We start from the raw sequence: 11,687 nt of genomic DNA on the forward strand, positions 1-11,687 counted from the left end.
GTGGTCTGTGGTTTGGACGTTTCTGAGCCCGAGAAGTAGGGGCCAAAGGCTTCAGGTCAGTGGAGGTGTGAAGAATGCTCTGGAACTTTTTTCCTGTGGAAATAGCATCAAATATACACTCTGGAAAGTGGTCTCAGTGAGTGGTCTTCTGGGTTGGAGGTGGAGTGTCTCTGTTTTCCTCAAAGGCCACAGGCCCTCCCCTGACTGCTGCTTCGGGCAGGCCTACCTGTGAGCCACACCATCTGTTCAGGGAATGAAAGTCCACCCCAGGCTGTGTTTGCCTCACCTGGGAGCAGCTTCCTGCTTGCTGTGCTGCCCTGAACGAGCAGTGCTGAGCGGAGCTTAGGGAGACTCACCAGTGGCTCAGCCCTGGGGAATTTCCTGTGCCTTAGGAGCCAGGGTGGGGCAGGGGACAGGGGTAATGTGGGCCCAGCCTTTGTGCCATCTCCTCTGCCTTCTCTGTCAGCACCCTGAAATTTTCAGGTTCATGGTGCAGCCACTGTTGCCCTAGAGATTTTGCAGTCTCGGGGAGACTATTGCCCTCTGGCATGAGTATTGTCTTAGCTTCCAAGAGCCTGCCCTTGTCTGGGGACCCCATCACAGGCTCTGACAGGTGGCCCTTGGGAAGAGCTTTTTGACAACTACAATTAGCATCACCATTTTGACTGTTTATGGAGCCCTTGCCCTGTGCCAGGCACCAGGCTGAGAGCCGGGAGGACACAGTGCTAGGGCAGAGGTGAGGAGCCCAGGCTCTGAGAGGCTAGGTACTGGGGGTTCCTTCAGAAGGCACTGCCCCCAGGGGTCTGGCAGGGATGTCTGCTTCGCCTTTCTGGGCCTCAGTGGCTGAGCCCTTCTTGTCCCTGGATGGGGTCCACCTTGCTGCCGCCCTGCAAAGATGACGGTGGAGCTGTTGGAGTCAGGAGGGACTCTCATGGGCATCCCCAGAGATGCTGCAGGGTCTGAGGGGAGGGACTTCGTGGGGGTTCAGAGCTGCGGTTTTTACAATTGTGGTAAAATGGTTTTAAAAACAAGATAAAATATGCATTTTATCCATTTTTAAGTGGCAATGAATCCATTCACATTGCTGTGACTCCATCACCAGGAATCCATCCACAGAAGTTTTTATTATCTCACAAACCTGAAACTCTGTATCCACCTAAACAACCACCTCCTCCCTCTGCAACCCAACCCAGGAAGCCACCCTTTTACTCTGTGTTTCTGTGAGGACTCAGAGCTCGACTCCTTGTCTGTCCTGTGCAGAATCTCCCCGGAGTGCCCCCGCCGGGCAGCGATGCCAGGATGCCCGTCTCTGCCTCCCTCCGCCCGGACGGCAGCCAGGAGCGGCCGGCGAGCCTGACCTCCACCACGTCCTCGTCGGGCTCCTCCCGTGACAGCCGAGGCGCCATGGAGGAGCCCAGTGGCCCCGAGGCCTCAGCCAAGAATGGGGCAGGCTCCCCGCGCGGCCAGCACCCGCGCAACAACAACAACAACTCCAGCAGCTGGCTGAACAAGAAGGGACCCCTGTCCCCATTCAGCAGCCGCGCAGCGGCAGCGCCTGCGCACAAGCTCAGCTACCTGGGCCGCGTGGTGCGGGAAATCGTGGAAACTGAGCGTATGTATGTGCAGGACCTGCGCAGCATAGTGGAGGTAAGGCCCTCGTGGCTGCAGAGCTGCAGGGTGGGAGGGGAGCCTCTGCCACCTCCTCTCGGGCTGGCCTTGGCGGCCTGGCTGTCTTGCATAAACTTATCACCACCAGCCCTGAAGGACAGTTAGTTCTCCCTAGCACAGTTATCTCGGAAGGTCTGCTTCCTGTGACTAGCGGGGCAGCCTCCCGTCTCCCGCCCTGGGGAGGCTGCTGACTGTTCACACTGCCTTGTGACTCTGGCTCAGACCAGTTGCTCCAGTGGGTAGAACTTCTGCAGGTCCCCAGGGAGTAGGCACCCTTGACAAGGATGAAAGGGATCTTGTGCTCAGTGGAGACTGAACGAGCTGAAGAAACCTACTCCACCCCTCTTGCCTGCTCCCAGACCCCTGCTCTGTGGTTCGGTAGCTATGGGGTCTCAGGCACAGGGGTTCCTCGCCCCGCCCTGGCAACACACACACACACAGCCTCAGGTTCCTCATTTCCTGAATGAAGAGGCACCTGCCTGGCAGGGCTGTGGCAGTGAAGTGTTTCACACTGTGCGGGGCACACAGGAGAAGACAGCTGTGTGGCTGCCCCCACAGAAGCCACCCACTGTGGAGGGGGTTCTGTTGGTTTCCCGGGGCTGCTGTGACAAATTACCACAAACTGCAGGGCTTAAGACACAGACATTTATTCCGTTCCGATTTAGGAGGCCAGCAGTTAGAAATCAAGATTTGGCAGGGCTGGTTCCTTCTGGAGGCCCTGAGGGAGAGTGCGTTCGGCTTCGGGTGGTTGCTGGCCATCGTTCCTGTTCTTTGGCCTGTAGGTGGCATCACCCCAATCTCTGCCTGTGTCTTCTCGTTGCCTTCTTCTCTGTCTCTCTGTGCCCTCTCTTATAAGGACACTAGCCATTGGATTTAGGCCCACCCTAAATCCAGTATGATAGTGTCTTGAGATCCTTAACTAGTTATATCTGCAGAGGTCACATTCTGAGGTTCCAGGTGGATATTAATTTTGGGGCGGAACTGTCCAACCCCGTCCAGTAGGTGATGTTTGAGAAACAGCTGTCCGATGAGGCGTGGCCGGGACAGCATTGTGCTGGGAGGGGCTGGCCTTTGATGCCTCTCTCCGTGCAGGACTACCTGCTGAAGATCATTGACACACCTGGGCTGCTGAAGCCAGAACAAGTCAGTGCCCTCTTTGGGAACATAGAAAACATCTACGCACTGAACAGGTAGGGAGCGGGCCTGACATACACTGTGTTACACCTGTGAGGCCCATCTTGGGGTCTGGGGGGGGATCTTGGAAGTCCTTGATGTGGTGGGCTGTGCCGTGTGGGCTCAGGGTCTGCTGTCTGAGGGTGGGGAAGGGTGGCCCAACCCTGTACAAGGTTCAGTTAGCTCCCTACAGGAGAGAGGACCTGTGAGACCATGTGCCCTGGGGCCTAGGTGCTTCCTGTCAGGCAGGGAGATCATCTGAGGCCACGAGCTTGTTGGGTTTTAGCGTGAGCCAACACCCCCTCAGGGGACTGCTGGACCCTTGCACATGATACTTTTCCCTCTCTCCCTTTGTGACCCCTTTGTCCTTCTCATCTTTGTCTTCCACTTGCACATCTCTTAATTTCTTCTCCATCTTCCTGCTGACCTCATGGGAAGTCAGGGCTCCCTGGAAGTGATCTGACCCATTAGGGAAATGCACAGGTCAGGCAAGGCTTGACGGGCAAGGCTGAACAAGGCCTGGCGAAGGATTGCTTCAGGGCAGAGGGGCCCTTTGAGGGTCCATCATGTGCTGCCTGGACCCACAGATGCCCCAGAGGAAGGGCAGTGGTCAGGAGGAGCAGAACTTGAGGGGAAGGGGAGATAGTTCAGGAGGAACCTTACCCCAGGCCCTTTAAGATGGGCAGGGAGACCTCCTGCTGTGCAAGCTAGAGAAGTCTGGAAGGAGACCTAGACGAGCTTGTGAGGGGTTGGCAAGGGGGGGTCATCCTTTCTAGGGTTTTCTGTAGTGCCCCCATCTAAGAAAAAGGGGTGCTGGAGTCACCCTGTCTCTCTCCTTTTACTGCATCCTTTTGAACTGGGGACTTGGTTCTTTTGCGAGCCCCCTTTCTCTTTTCTTTCTCCTTTAATCTCTGCTTTTGTGTGTTTGACTCCTTCTGCCTGCAGAGGAGCCGTGTCCTCTCCCGAGGTGGGTACTGGTGTCCTTTCTTCCTCTTGCTGAGCATGTGGATCTCCCTCGCTCCCTATCTTTGCAGTGTTGCTGGGTGCTTTTTGTGGTTGCTGCCCTGGGCAGGGCTCACTTTGAGGGTGGAAGCCCTTTGGCATGACACCAGGGCTGGCTGTGTGTCTGGGCACCAGGAGGTTGGCGAGGGGCATGGTGGGTCGGTAGCTGTGGAGGCTGCAAGTGGTTTGGGGTCTGATGACCACTCTTCCTCATCCAGTCAGCTACTCAGAGACCTGGACAACTGCAATGGTGACCCTGTGGCTGTGGCCAGCTGCTTTGTGGAAAGGGTAAGAAGGGCTGGGTCCTTGCCTCTTGTCCTGTTCTGCTGGAGGCTCAGTGGGACAGAAACTCCCACCTTCACGGGACACTTGAGCCTTGGAGCCCCCTCTCCATGGGCGGTGTGCCTGGTGTCCTGTCTGGGTTGGGGAGGGTGCTCTGGGGTGGCACCAGGGGTTGCTGGGTGGATGGCTTGTCAGACAGATGGGTACAAAGGTAGGTCTATAGACACTCAGAGGAAGGGGTGCAGAGTTGCTCTGGGGACTTAGGGTATGTCTTCAGTACACCTGGGTTTACAGTCCAATGGGAGTCTCTCTGAAATCACTATTTTTGGTTTCTCCTTAGAGCCAAGAGTTTGATATATACACCCAGTATTGCAACAACTACCCCAAGTGAGTAATTGGGGTGGAGTAGGATCCATTTGGTGAGTCTGGAGCACCCCACTTCCCCATCCACATGTTTCGGGGCCGTGACAGTCCTTTCCCCACTCCCAGCTCAGTGGCCGCCCTGATGGAGTGCATGCGGGACAAGCAGCAGGCCAAGTTCTTCCAGGACCGACAGGAGCTGCTGCAGCACTCACTGCCCTTGGGCTCCTACCTGCTGAAGCCCGTCCAGCGCATCCTCAAGTACCACCTGCTGCTCCAGGTAACTCAAGGGTCCCCTGAGTACATGGGCGGCTGCGGGAGGGCAGGACCCTTGAGTCTGTGGGCTGCCTAAGTCCCTGTCTCCCACACAGGAAATTGCCAAACATTTTGATGAAGAAGAGGAAGGCTTTGAGGTGGTGGAGGATGCCATTGACACCATGACCTGCGTGGCCTGGTACATCAACGATATGAAGAGGAGGCATGAGCACGCAGTCCGGCTCCAGGTGCTCCGGGCTGGTGGCTGTAGGGACATGCAAGGGTGGCTGGGTGGGCATGGGCCTGGAGAGGGAATGTCGTTGCCCTGCACAGGTGAGCAGAGGGGCGGCATCCGTGTGGGACAGGTTTCCCTGGGGAAACCCAGCAGTGGCTGGATTTTCGGGAGCCTCCAGGAGCCCTCTGGGGTCCCCAGCAAGGTCATGAGAAGCCTGACCCTTGGGGTTGGGGCTTTTGTGCTGCAGGAGATTCAGTCGCTGCTCATCAACTGGAAGGGGCCGGACCTGACCATCTACGGGGAGCTCGTCCTGGAGGGCACATTCCGCCTGCACCGCGTGCGGAACGAGAAGACCTTCTTCCTCTTTGACAAAGCGCTGCTCATCACCAAGAAGCGGGGCGATCACTTTGTCTACAAGGGGCACATCCCGGTAACCAGGCTGCTTCCCTTCCCTCTTCGTCCTTGTCCTCGTCATCCCCAAGTCAGTGTGGATGCAGCTCCATCCTTCTTCAATTATTCTCCCTGTCTCCCCAGGCGATTTTGAGGGGCTGGGCTCCAGGTCAGCTTCCCCTCCTGCTCCTTGTGTTTGACTGCCCTCTCCCTCCCCAACAGTGCTCCTCCCTGATGCTGATTGAAAGCACCAGAGACTCCCTGTGCTTCACCGTCACTCACTACAAGCACAGCAAGCAGCAGTACAGCATCCAGGTGAGGGGTGGGCCAGGGACAGACCTACCTCCACTCACTGAGCTGCACTGAGCCTCAGGGCCTCCCTCTGGAAGGTCAGGGTCATTGTGGGCACCCCTCAGGCTTGTGCTGACGACTTGAAGTAGCTTCGCAGAGGCCCCAGTAGAGGCTCTCTTTCCACCTCTGCCCTGCTGGGCAGAAGCACGGCCCATGTCATGTGCCTTCAGGCCTGGCTTAACCCCTGGCTTCCTCTCCCTTGGGTCCTCCCAGGCCAAAACAGTGGAGGAGAAACGGAACTGGACTCACCACATCAAGAGGCTTATCCTGGAGAACCACCACACAACCATCCCCCAGAAGGTGCATTCCTGGGACACCCCCGCCCCCAGGTCCTAATGGGGTATAGGGAGAGGGTGTCCTTCAGAGCCAGCTGGAGGGTCCACCGGGGCCTCACCCTCTGGACATTGGCTCCACAGCGGGGGTCAGTTCAGTGGATGCCCTGGGCTCTGGGCCTCAGCAGAGCACCGAGATGTGTCCTCACCCAGCAAGACGGAGTCCGTGTGCTGGGGGAGGCACGGCACATGGCAAGGTCATAATGAGGTGGGTTTCTTCCCTTCCAGGCCAAGGAAGCCATCTTGGAAATGGATTCCTATTGTAAGTACATGTAGCCTTCCTGTCTGCTCTGTCCCTGTTTGTGTACCTTTCTACGTCAGGCTGCGTCCTGGGGAAGCTTTGCCTGATGCTTAGATTCCCGGGAGCAGGGAGGCCTGGGAAACTCCTTTTGTCAAGGCCTGGGGGTGTACTGTGAGCCTAGGGGCACAGCACTGCTGACAGGCGGACTCCCCGTGCCTGCTGCTCCCAAACGCAGTTGGATGGAAGATGGAAGAGGAGGAAGCTTTGGAGGCTTCTGGCCCCGGGAGTTGGGGTGGGCAACAGGGGTGTGGTTGGGTACGGTCAGAGTCTAGGCCACAGCTGACAGGGTCCCAAAGGACTGATTATCTCTCCTGGGTGCAGATCCCAATCGGTACCGCTACAGCCCAGAGCGCCTGAAGAAGGCTTGGTCCTCCCAGGATGAGGTTTCCACCCACGAGGGGCGCCGCCAGGGCCGCCGGCAGTCTGGTAAGGGCTGTGTGGGCAGAGAGGTAACTTTGCAGGCCCCTGACTTGGTGGGGAGCCCGGGGGGGCCCTTTGCAGCAGCATTTGGGGCTGGCTCGCACCTCCGGAAGTCCTGGGAAAGGGCAAGGCAGGCGTATATGGAGCATCCTCTCCCTGTGCCACCCTCCATCTGGCACCTTTGAGCCTTTCTTGCCCATCAAGTTTGGGCAGCCCACCTTTTCCAAGGCCCTAGGAACGCTTGTTCACTCCGGCCTTGGCACCCTGTTCAGCTCCCTGCGACTGAAACCTCCCTCCCTCACCACGCAGAATGCTGGTGGTCAGCCAGGAGTAGCTCTCAGGCATGTGTCAGGAGCCGAGCAGAGGCAGGACGTGGGGAAAACAAGTTATACTCCAAGTGGCATCAACTCCAGACGGGAAATATTGACTTTGGGTCTCAGGAAAAGTTCCATTTTCCTCTCCTGGGTTTTCCATGACTGGGCTTGCTACTATGTACTTGGAGTAAATGGAGTGAATTGTCTATTGAAAAAGAGAAGACATTGCTCTTATTCTTAGCTCTCCTGGTGATGAGTGTTTCTTTTTTCCTGAGCATCCTGTTTTAAAAAAATTTTTAAGTTGTATTTTTTTGCGTTGCCCTTTATCCCCCTGAATGTGTTTGCTATATCTGTTTCTACTCTGCCCTTCAGTCTGAGGCCCAGGGAAGAATTTGGCCTCAGCCAGGTACCTGCCAAACTTATTCACGTAGTGGGAGTTAGGGTGGGAAATGTCTTGGAGATCCCTGAAGAGAAAGACTCCGGTGTGACTGGAACGGTGTCCTGGCTTGGATCTCTACAGTGCTTTGGGCTTTGATTGGCTGTGACCCACAGGCCCCTTGGATACCTGTGCGGATTGATGCGCCGCTTTGGTCTCTAAAAGATGGAGCCAGGCGGTCTCTGGAAAGCTTCTGTGGTTTTACTTTGTTTGGTATTGCTCCCAGTGGATCCTGAACCCCAGGCAAATTGTCATGGTTGCAAAATTTTATGGGGCCATATGTTAAGCCCCAAATTGGCGGTGTTAACTTCCTTCTAGAATCCTCTTGCTGTCCCTCTGGAATTCTCTCGTAACCTGCCATAGCTTTAAATTGGGAACCGCTGGCACATGGACGTGCTCAGTAAGTGTGGGTGGTGGTGGTGGTGGTGGTAGTCATAGTAATGCTACCTGTCATGGGCCAGCATCCAAACTAGAGCTGTCGAGGCCCTCGGGAAATGAGCCATTTTAGAGCTTAAGTTTCCACATGGCCGAGATTTTAGCCTGGAAACTCTAAAAGAGTTAGGTTTACTTGTGTCTTGTTTTTGTATTTTAGTTTTAACCATTATTAGAGAGACATCTTTCTAAAATACACTTCATACTCTGGAGCCTTTAAAACAGAGGGTGCTGACCACAGATGCAGTGCATCTCTGTGGTGTATGAACTGCTAGGTTTTTCAGGGCCTCCTGGAGCGGGGAACTGGAGGAGGTCCCCATACAGACAGCCTGCATTCGCGGTGTTGTGTCCATCCTTGCACCGCCGAGTGTTTGTTCTCATCTGTCTTACGTGCTTGCCTGTAGTATCCGTTCTTTGCCTTCCATCTGCCAGAAATCAGGCGTTGAACCTGTGGGGCGTGGATGTAAGAGCAGGTCAGGAAGAGGCTGAGAAGGGAGGACGCGAGTCCGGCAGGAGCTTTCTGCCTGCTCTCAGCCAGCTGCTCTGCTGCCTCCGGGCCTTTTCTGCCTCCTGCTTCCGGAGAGCTGAGATGGGCAGATAAAGGCCATTTATGTATAAGTGAGGTGCTGGTGTCATTATTTGTCACTTATTACACATTCTTGATTACAAGTTCTAGAATGAGAGACTTGAGTGTTTTATGAAAACAGTTGGATGTTTACTTAAGTTGTGCAGACCATGTGTGTGCGCGTGTGTAGGTGCACACGCATCTCAGGAGAGAAAAAGGTTTTCTGTATCCTCCCCTGCCCAGGAACAGCTAAGAGACCTCTGCAGACTTTCCTTCTGGCTTCGAGTTTATAGTGGGCTTCCCACTTGATGCCAAGTGGGCAAGGGCAGTGTGGGCCGAGGTCAAGGCTCTACAGACCGGTCCGTTGACAGGTGTCCTCTTATCCCTGCCGTCCTGTCTCAGGTCTGTCTGCAGAAAAGGCTGGGGTACAAGGCGGTGACACCATCTGCCTAATGGATGTGTTTGGTGTCCTGTCCCTAGAGCCTGGTGGGCCCCTGTGCAGCCGGGCAGCACTCCCCAGCAGGCAGCAAGGCTTCGTGGTGCCAGGCCTTAAGGGCTCCAGAAAGTCGGGTGTGGCCTCTGCTTTCCAGTGGGGTGCTCTAAGAGAGCTTGGCCTGGGCTGTAGCTAATGTGCTGATGGGCTCATTGCAGGCAAGGTGGGGCTTGAGGTGGCACCATGGACCTCCAGAGCAGTGGCTAGTTAGTCTGAAGGAGTGTGGGGCTGTGGCTCCTTGTGTGAGCTGTGCTAACTTGGGATCGTGGGCAGTGCTGCCCCTGGGGACTGGCAGTAATAGCCGTGGGCCAGGCCTGATGGGCGTGGCCCTGCCTCCCTCTGTGGTAGGTCTGAGGGCCACCACCTTCAGGCCCTAGGGCTGGGGTGGGGGCAAGCCTGAGTGGACTTCCAGCAGGTGACGGGCTGGTGGTGCTGTGGGCGTTGGGGCAGGGCTGTTTCCAGGTCTGTGCTGACTGCCCCTGCGCTTTTCTCCTCAGAGCCAACCAGACACCTGCTCAGGCAGCTCAGTGAGAAAGGTGAGTGTGAAGGGTCGACAGCCATTCACGTGGCCCTAGGGCAGGGGCCAGAAGGTGATGTAGGTAACCACCTGGGTGGGGATATTGAGGACAGTTTAGAGGGGACTGTGTCTCTATTCTTCCCAGAATGTGGGCCTGTCCTTGCTGTCTAGCGAGGGGGCTTGATCCCCAACTCTCGTGGCTTTCACCCTGTTCTCAGGTAACAGCAGGAGCAAGTGACACTCACAGACCTGCACCGCTCTGCACACCTCCCTGCCCCCCTGCCCCGGGTCCTGTTCTGCCTGTCATTCCTTTGAGGGTTCTAGGAATAGGAGCCCCCAGAGAGGTCTTCCCCAGGGGGCTCTAGCCTCTATCCTGTATAAAGAGGCTCATTCTCCTGTTTACCCATCTTCCCTCCACTTGCCCTTGCCCTTGCCCTTGCCCACACATTGGGACTCTGCGGTGGTGGCGGCAGCCAGAGCAGTGGGAATGAAGGTAAGGCTTGTGGGCAGAGGGCACTGGCTGGGTGGAGTGGGGTGGGACTGCCCAGGTCAGCCCCTGGCTCCTTTAGCTCTCATTGTCTTCATTCATTTAACAAATGCCTATCAAGCACCTCCGGTGCACCAGGCTCTGCCATGTGGGCCACAGAGGTGAATAAGCCATGGTCCTTGCTCTGGGGACCCTCCTGTACCCTTCCCCTGGAATGGTACCCTGGTGGTGGCCTGCCCAGCCTGGATGCTCTCAGTTTTTCCTCTCTGGGGCAGGCAGGCCTCTCTGGGTCTTGAGTTCCTGACCAGGCCCCTGTCCTAGCTTTCCCCAGTCTCTATCTTGAGAACCACTCCTACCCCTACTTCCCCTCACCCTCACCCCCTCTGGTCTTCACTGGGCTTAAGTGGAGACCGGGGGTTGGTATCTGGAGGTGCATTTCTGTATAAAGCCTCCTCACCCCGCAACCACTGGAAGGAGGAGGGGTGCTGCCCTGAGGCTGGTCACGAGGGGTCTCGTGCTCTGAACAGCATGCAGGCAGTGCTGGCGCTCTCCTGGACTTTGGGCAGCCGTCCCGTACTCGGGGCCTGCAGCCAGAGACTGAAGGGGGTGCCCGGGAAGAGCAGGAGGAGGACGAGGAGGAGGAGGAAGTGGTGGTGGAGGACGAGGAGGAGGAACAGGCCTTTCAGGTCTCTCTGGAGGACCTGGCAGGGCATGAAGGCAGCAAGAAGGGGTCTGGGCTGGAGCCCCCAGGCTCAGAGGAAGAGGAGGAGGAGGAGGAGAGCCTGGCAGTGGCGGAGCAGGTAGCTGACTTTGCCAGCTCCCTGCTGGCCGCCCTCCACTGCTGGCACTATCGGGCCAACGCTTTACTTTTCTCCCGGGGTGCTATGGTGAGGTGTCTCTTTGATCTCCCCTCCTCCTTGCATGTTCCCTGGCATGTTCAAACCCATGCCCATCCTAGAGTCCCTTCCCCTGCCCTCTCCACCCCTCTGTTCTTGTTCCTGTACTTCTGCCATCAGCACTTCTTAACCCCTCACTCACCGTCACGCCCTGGTGAGCCCCCGGCATGCAGTGTTCCAGCACTGGGTGCAAACTAGCATACTACCCAACAAGCATGACTAACAGGGTGGAGGTGGTGGGCAAGGGGAGATGGCAGCACACAGCAGGGCTGCAAGGGTCAAGGGGGTTGGGCTTTTCTGAGGCTGCATACCTGGCGGGGATTTGTGTCCCCAGATCTGGCAGTTCAGGTTGATTCTGGAGTGGCTCAGGTCCAAACTGGCACTCAGCAAAGCCCAGCCCCCTTAGGGAGCCGCCTGTGTTGGGATGGATGCGGAAGGGACCAGCCCCCAGTTGTCCCGGGAGTTGATGACTGCCCTCTGCTCCCTGTAGGGGAAGGGGCGCGGAGAGTCTGAAGGCCCCGAGAGCTGCAGGAGGCCCAGCAGCCGGTCTGCCACCAGTGCTGAGAAGTGCATGAGCTTTGAGTCCGTTTCTTCCCTGCCTGAGGTGAGTGGCCAGCAGGTGGGAGGGGGACAGTGCAGAGGTGTCTGGAGCCCAGATCTCCAGGTCTGCTGGAGGGGCTCTCAGGCATGGGCTCTCCCGTTGGGTCTGTGGGGACAGGACTCTATCATCCCTTCAGGAAGCCTGTCTGGTTTTATGGGCACAGGGCTTGGTGAGCAG

At 56.8% G+C, this 11,687-nt stretch overlaps 1 protein-coding gene across 8 annotated transcripts in view; it reads left to right on the forward strand.

The window, feature by feature from the left end:
- PLEKHG3 (pleckstrin homology and RhoGEF domain containing G3) overlaps positions 1-11,687 on the forward strand; it is a 38,404-nt gene that overhangs the window by 22,018 nt on the left and 4,699 nt on the right. For 5 of the 8 annotated variants that reach the window (XM_053927631.2, XM_053927632.2, XM_053927636.2 and 2 more), the window contains 15 exons: positions 1,261-1,647; positions 2,761-2,858; positions 4,062-4,131; positions 4,466-4,512; positions 4,615-4,765; positions 4,857-4,988; positions 5,223-5,405; positions 5,588-5,680; positions 5,930-6,016; positions 6,277-6,310; positions 6,671-6,775; positions 9,507-9,545; positions 10,000-10,019; positions 10,541-10,900; positions 11,400-11,513. In XM_053927631.2, coding sequence (XP_053783606.1) covers positions 1,261-1,647; positions 2,761-2,858; positions 4,062-4,131; positions 4,466-4,512; positions 4,615-4,765; positions 4,857-4,988; positions 5,223-5,405; positions 5,588-5,680; positions 5,930-6,016; positions 6,277-6,310; positions 6,671-6,775; positions 9,507-9,545; positions 10,000-10,019; positions 10,541-10,900; positions 11,400-11,513 — 1,920 coding nt within the window. The remainder of the gene's footprint in view (positions 1-1,260; positions 1,648-2,760; positions 2,859-4,061; positions 4,132-4,465; positions 4,513-4,614; positions 4,766-4,856; positions 4,989-5,222; positions 5,406-5,587; positions 5,681-5,929; positions 6,017-6,276; positions 6,311-6,670; positions 6,776-9,506; positions 9,546-9,999; positions 10,020-10,540; positions 10,901-11,399; positions 11,514-11,687) is intronic. The other 3 variants (XM_053927634.2, XM_053927635.2, XM_053927633.2) reach the window with 2 other exon arrangements.

This window comes from Desmodus rotundus, chromosome 7, assembly GCF_022682495.2.
Source record: "Desmodus rotundus isolate HL8 chromosome 7, HLdesRot8A.1, whole genome shotgun sequence".
NCBI lineage: Eukaryota > Metazoa > Chordata > Mammalia > Chiroptera > Phyllostomidae > Desmodus > Desmodus rotundus.